The following is a 6,079-nucleotide window of genomic DNA, read 5'->3' as shown; positions in this document are numbered from 1 at the left end:
TCATAAAACGTTATACATTTTAGCTTTTTTTTTTTCCCCTTCAAGACATGCTAAAGTGCTGAGTCACTCAAAAAAAAAAAAAAAAAAAAAAAAGAAAGAGAGAGTGCTCATGCTTCTTAGGGTTAGCCTCAGGATGACTTAAGTATATTTCCCCCCTAGTTGTGATTCTTTCGATGCTAACAGACGTCACATTGTGCAATCTTAATAAGGTTTCCAATCAGCCCCACCCACTCTGGCCCCACCCCCCCACCCTCCAACAAAGATTTTTATCAAATGTGGGATTTTCCCATGAGTCTCAAAATTAGAGAGTCGACTCCCGATAAATATGAGACTGAGGATGTCGGTAGCTCATTCTGCTCTCGAGCCCACCAGGAACGAAAGACAACTCCATCAGCCCTCCAGGAACAGCTATGAAGTTCCTCTCCGCAAGTAAGTGAAGGCAGTTCCTCGCCCTCTGGTGGAGCAATTGAGACTGCGTGAGAGAGGAACGTGGGGCTGGGAGCGAGCCTGCGGGCTGGCCAGCAGCCAGCAGCAGGCTCCCAGCTGTGCTCTTTGCTCACTCGCTGCTTTGCCTTCCCTTCACACAGGAGACTTCCAAGCACTTGCCTTCTTGGGGCTGATGGTGGTGATGGCCACTGCCTTCCCTACTTTACAAGTCCGGAGAGGAGACTTCACAGAGGATACCACCCCCAACAGACCAGTCTATACCACTTCACAACAAGTCAGAGGCCTGATTGCATATGTTCTCAATGAAATCTTGGAAACGAGAAAAGAGGTAGGTAGGCTGTAAAAGCAATGAAGGCCCACTGTGGGCATCCATTCATTCTCTTTGCTCCCGAATTGGGAATTCTCTGCTGGGTTCTAGGGACCTTAGGATTTGAGGCTAAAGATCAGACTAGATCGTTTTCTATTTTTTTCTCTTTGTTGTTCTCAGGGGGTTCCTTTCTTGTCTGGAAAATACATAATATTGCTACGTTTCTAAAAAAATTCACAGTGGGCCATTTTCAGCTCCACATTTAGCCATTGCTTCCATTCCCCTTACCAAAGAGTAAGGTCTTTTCACCTTCATTTGTCCCTTGAACTCTATAGAAGGGTCAGAAAATGCCGCTGGAAGTGAATCTTCAGCTGCTTGTAGCAGTTGCAGTGCTTTTTGGTTGAATGTAAGCTGTGTGATCAGGTCTTTCCAGAGTCAACCCAACTAAGATGCATACTTTACAGAGCCCCAGCCCCTGCCCACCCAAAAAAAGTGCTAAAAGAAAAACTAGAGCAGGTTGGGCATGATGGTGCATGTCTCTAATCTTAGCACATGGGAGGTAAAGACAGGAACATTTCTGTGAGTTAGAGGCCAGCCTGGTCTAAATATCAAGTTCCAGAACAGCCAGGAATACATTGAGAGACCCTTTATCAAAACAAAAATAAAAACAATGGAACAGACCAACCAACCTACCTAGATTAAAGCATCTCTTATCTTTAAATGCAAATTACTTTGACTATGCTTGATAGAAAAAAAATCACAAGTGAGATTAAGAGCCCATAATATCTAAGTCTCAGTATGTAGAACCAGCTTTGCAATCTTGGAAATTTTTCCTACTATTTGGGACTACTGTCTGCGAAATTGTGGAATAACAGATGATGGCACAGACCAGTCCAGATGGAATATTTTGTGATTTAAATTTATTTGCCCCAAATTATCAATATTTTTGTCATTTACTGAGTTCTACTATGTACCTGACAGTTTATATTATCTAATCCTTAAAACAAATGTATAAAGGGGGCTTAAATAATTCCTTATTTGAAGAGAGGAATCAGACTCTGAGGAGCAGCAGGCCTGAAGCCAGAGTAGAACCTGGGACTGAGCTCAAGGTGCCTTTCGGTTAGCTTGCTTAGTAGGGTGCCAAGAAGGTGTAGCTTTCTTTTCCTGTATGTGGAAGAGCACGAATTGGCCCTCTAGTGGTGTTTGTTTTAGGGGCACATTACATTATGGTACTCTTTTGCAGTTGTGTAATGACAATCCTGATTGTCTGAACAATGAAAATGCATTGTCAGAAAACAATCTGAAACTTCCAGAGATACAGAGAGATGATGGATGCTTCCATACTGGATACAATCGGGTAAGAACTTGTCACATTTACTTTCAGCAATTCTTCAGCTAAAGTCCTCTCTTGCTTGTGGTTTGTGGGTACATACAGTCCTAATCAGGCAGCAAAGATGGGGGAGTAGATATAAAAATATTATGTAAAAATCACGGGGAAAATAACTTAAAGCTTTGATTAAAAAGCAATTTTTCTCTGGACAGGTAAAGTCCCAATCTCTTGGGATTCTTCAGTGCTGTTAAATATTAGAAATCATAGCAATTTTAGCTGGTTCTTCTCTAGTACAGTGGTTCAGGAAACATTTTCTTCTCTGGCTGCCCCTGGAAGGATCCAAGCCCACTCTCCCTACTGAGAACAGACTCCACACCCCTCTCCTTCTAACTAGTAAGATGACCTGCATGGATTAGTTTTTAAAAGCAGGTATAGAGCCAGCCTACAAGAGCAAGAATATGAGAAGGGTACTGGGGCAGAGGTGGGGAGATCAGAATAGCATCCCCATTGCCACACTCTTGGGGGGAGATAAAGTGGGGACTCTAGTTGTCCAGATATTTAAATGAGGTCAGCTGACAGAGAAGCAGAGGGAGAAGGTGCTGGACAGCAGGACTCTTATTCTCACATTGAGTCTGTCTCCTAGAAGGAACTGATTTCTCCTTCCATTCGACTCATAGGACGTTTGCCTATTGAAAATCACCTCTGGTCTTCTGGAGTACCAGACATATCTGGAGTATGTGAAGAACAATTTACAAGATAACAAGAAAGACAAAGCCAGAGCCATTCAGAGCAACACCAAAACCCTAGTTCACATCTTCAAACAAGAGGTGAGTATTTCCCCATCTCCCATGTGGTGTGAGGAAGGGATTCTCAGGGAAAGCACCCGGCACCTCAGGGCTGCAGCACTGCTCCCAGAGAGCTGCTCAGAGGGGAGAAGCTTTGAGCAAAAGTTCCTGATTGTAAGACCTTGTTTCGTTTCACTTTGGTGCTTTGGTTTGGCTCTCTTTTGCAAAGAATATTAAAACCTACTTTAAACTGTACTAAATAGATTTTAACTGATTGCTTAAGAGATAAGAAAACTGTAACAGACCAAAGGAAGAGCACAGAGCACAAAAGTGATATTCTTGTTACCGGAGACCTACTGCAGAGAAGTGGCCAAAGGCTAAAAATCAGGGAAAGAAGGGATTATGGGCTCTGGTCACCACCAGCTACTAAGTGGTAGGTATGGAAGGTTGATAGCTTGGACTGTGGATGAGCCAAGCCAGATGCAATAAGAAGGGCCTGGAGTGAAACTCTGATGCTAAATCTGCTTCTGCCACTTGTAGTTTCTCACACAGGATTAATGTTTATTGTGCACAGGATTCACCTGGGGTCTTGTTCCAGCAGAGGCTAGGGAGAGAACTGAGATTCACTTTTGTAAACGGCTGCTTGGCTATGGCCATTTTGTAGTCCTTTAGGCTCATGGGCTATGGGACAAGCCTTCTAGTTGGGCATCCCCATGCCAGTGCATCCGTGGAAAGCGTTTCCAGCATTCTTGATGCTACCAATCTAAGAGACTCTCATGAGACTCTAAATGGAAGGTGAGAGAGAAATCACCTTATTGAGAGCCCTCTAAACCACCTTTACTGTTGGGATCGTCTGTCAGGCAGCAGTACTGTATGTCAGCACTGTTTTGACTAACAGATGAAAGATGGTCTGACCTCTGGATGCTCACTCTCTAATGGCAGACAGAATAGTAAGTGGGGAAGTTAGGATTCTGTTGCTATTGAAAAACTAATAATAATCACCTTGGGGTGGCCGGGGAAGAATGTAATTGCTATGCATGGGTCCCTTTCAGGGAGCACTTGGAGCAAAAGAGCCTCCCCTAGCTTGAGTGAGTCAGGGCATGTGGACCTAATCAGTCTCATCCATCCTTAATTTGAACATCTTCTCACAGACCAGAGCACTCCACAACAAAAAAATGTGTGAAATATTTAACCAGGCTTTCTTTTTTCCTCCTTTAGGTGAAGGATTCAGGTAAAATAGTCTTTCCTGATCCAACTTCCAAGGCTCTCCTACTGGAGAAACTGGAATCACAGACGGAATGGCTGAGGACCAAGACCACCCAGCTCATCCTGACAGCACTTGAAGAATTCCTAAAGGTCACCAAGAGGTTTGCTTTGCAAAACTAGTGTGCTATGCCTAAGTGTACCAAGCTGAGGACCTTCCTCATCGGAGTCAGAAAACATATCCTGTCACTGGGTATCTGCCTTATGTTGTTCTCTACGAAGAACTGACAGTATGAATGTTGGGACACTATTTTAATTATTTTTAATTTATTGATAATTTAAATATGTAAACTGTAACTTAATTTATGATTGATATTTATAATTTTTATGAAGTGTCACTTGAAATATTATATGTAAAAGTTTTTAAATGATAATATAAAACCTATTTGATCTGAATATTTTGTTACATAGCCAGACTGTTTCTTGCAATGTATAAGTTTACCTCAATAAATTGCTAATTTATATATGTTTTTAAAGAAACATTTGTGTTGTCCTTTTATAATGTTTAGACTGTCTTCATACAGAGAAATCACATCATATTAAAAAATCAGGGACTGAAAGCTACAGCTCAGCTGGTAAAGAACTTCCCAGGATAAGCCAGGCTCTATGTTGGATCTGAGCACACGCACACACAAAAAGAACAGTTTTTAGGGTATTTAACAGCATCTTGCTAGGAAGCTTGAGTAACAGCAGATGACAAATATTGCCTCTTGACCTGCCCAGATGTAACTGCCATGGAGTTATAACATTTACAGTCGCGCTTATTGGATCCCAATGTAATTAATGCATAAGCCCCCTTTCCTTTATCAGAAAGCTTGTTTAGTCTGGCTCAGCCTTTGCCTGCTGATTGGCACACCCTTCCTGATCCCAAACAGGTGTTCTTTATTCAGATGTGAACCTTATTTATGATTTCTTGATTTGCAAATCTCAATATAAACAAATTTCTGTTAGCATCAATACAGACAAAACAAAAACCAACCAAACCAAAAAACCCTTAAATTGCCTCATGTCAGGTGCCATGATCATACATGGCATCCACCTCATTAGCTAATTTCAGCACTTGTTCATTATTTTCTGAACATGAATGAGTGATTGGCTTAATTAATCCAGCCTTCTGAAACAGAAAACACGATCCCTGATTTGAAATCCAAGTCTACCTGCCTCCAGGTCTATACTTAACTTTTGGTTGTCATTGAAAGATAAAGAAAAATCTCAAAACATTATAATAGAGAATATACACTTAAAGTTGAAATCACAGACTCTGAGGCCATCTGTCAACTTACATTAGGTATAACAATTTACCAGCTTCCATATAAGAGCTAGAAGTTTTGCCTCCCTCCTCTGGAATCTCCATGCATTGCACACACACAGGCATGCTCTGTACATACCAGTGTCTGCCATGATGCATCACACCTTAAAACTGAAGGCATTTTCTCAAGAAAGCAGACTCTAGTGTGTCTACCTTTTCATGGTGGACCCCTGGCCAAGAGCCTGAGCAAGGGAGACCCCGGAAGTATTTGCTGAATGAAGAGAGAATACTTAGTTAATCACTCTATAATGCAAGTTAGTTCTCGGTGAATAGAGAGTATTTGCTGGATGCTGTGCTGATGTGCCATTGTCTTAAAGAAAAATAGAAAAGAATGTAAATGAAGCATTCTAAGGACTTATAAACACAGCAATGAATAGTCAAAGGATGAAATACACCTTCATTTCCTTTCTCACGAACATTAATCTTCACTTCTGTCCTTTCAGTTCTCATCAGGATTGGTGGTAAGCCAGGTGTGGTGGCCTATACTAATAATCTCAGATACAAGAGTATTGTGGGTTTTAGAGCAGACCAGTGTGTATAGGTAGACCTGGTCTCAACCTTACCCCAACTCTCTCTTTTTCTGACACACACACACACACACACACACACACACACACACACACACACACACACACACA

The 6,079-nt window shown here is 41.8% G+C and overlaps 1 protein-coding gene across 1 annotated transcript; it reads left to right on the top strand.

The window, feature by feature from the left end:
• The first annotated feature begins 370 nt into the window (after positions 1 to 370).
• Positions 371 to 4,474, top strand: Il6 (interleukin 6). Its single transcript, XM_055612958.1, has 5 exons — positions 371 to 429; positions 588 to 775; positions 1,998 to 2,111; positions 2,762 to 2,911; positions 4,088 to 4,474. Exons 1-5 carry the CDS (start codon positions 411 to 413, stop codon positions 4,253 to 4,255), a joined length of 639 nt encoding a protein of 212 aa, XP_055468933.1. The 5' UTR covers positions 371 to 410; the 3' UTR covers positions 4,256 to 4,474.
• Positions 4,475 to 6,079: the final 1,605 nt, after the last annotated feature.

Source organism: Psammomys obesus, unplaced genomic scaffold (assembly GCF_907164565.1).
Source record: "Psammomys obesus unplaced genomic scaffold, mPsaObe1.curated_primary_1811, whole genome shotgun sequence".
Taxonomy (NCBI): domain Eukaryota; kingdom Metazoa; phylum Chordata; class Mammalia; order Rodentia; family Muridae; genus Psammomys; species Psammomys obesus.
This window is presented reverse-complemented; position numbering and strand designations above follow the sequence as displayed.

Bases quoted from the DNA above. Each gene is read 5' to 3' on its own strand.
- Il6 (XM_055612958.1), top strand. The intron at 2,112-2,761 runs GTAAGAACTTGT...TTCGACTCATAG, and splicing joins TCCATACTGGATACAATCGG to GACGTTTGCCTATTGAAAAT. The intron at 2,912-4,087 runs GTGAGTATTTCC...TTCCTCCTTTAG, and splicing joins TTCACATCTTCAAACAAGAG to GTGAAGGATTCAGGTAAAAT.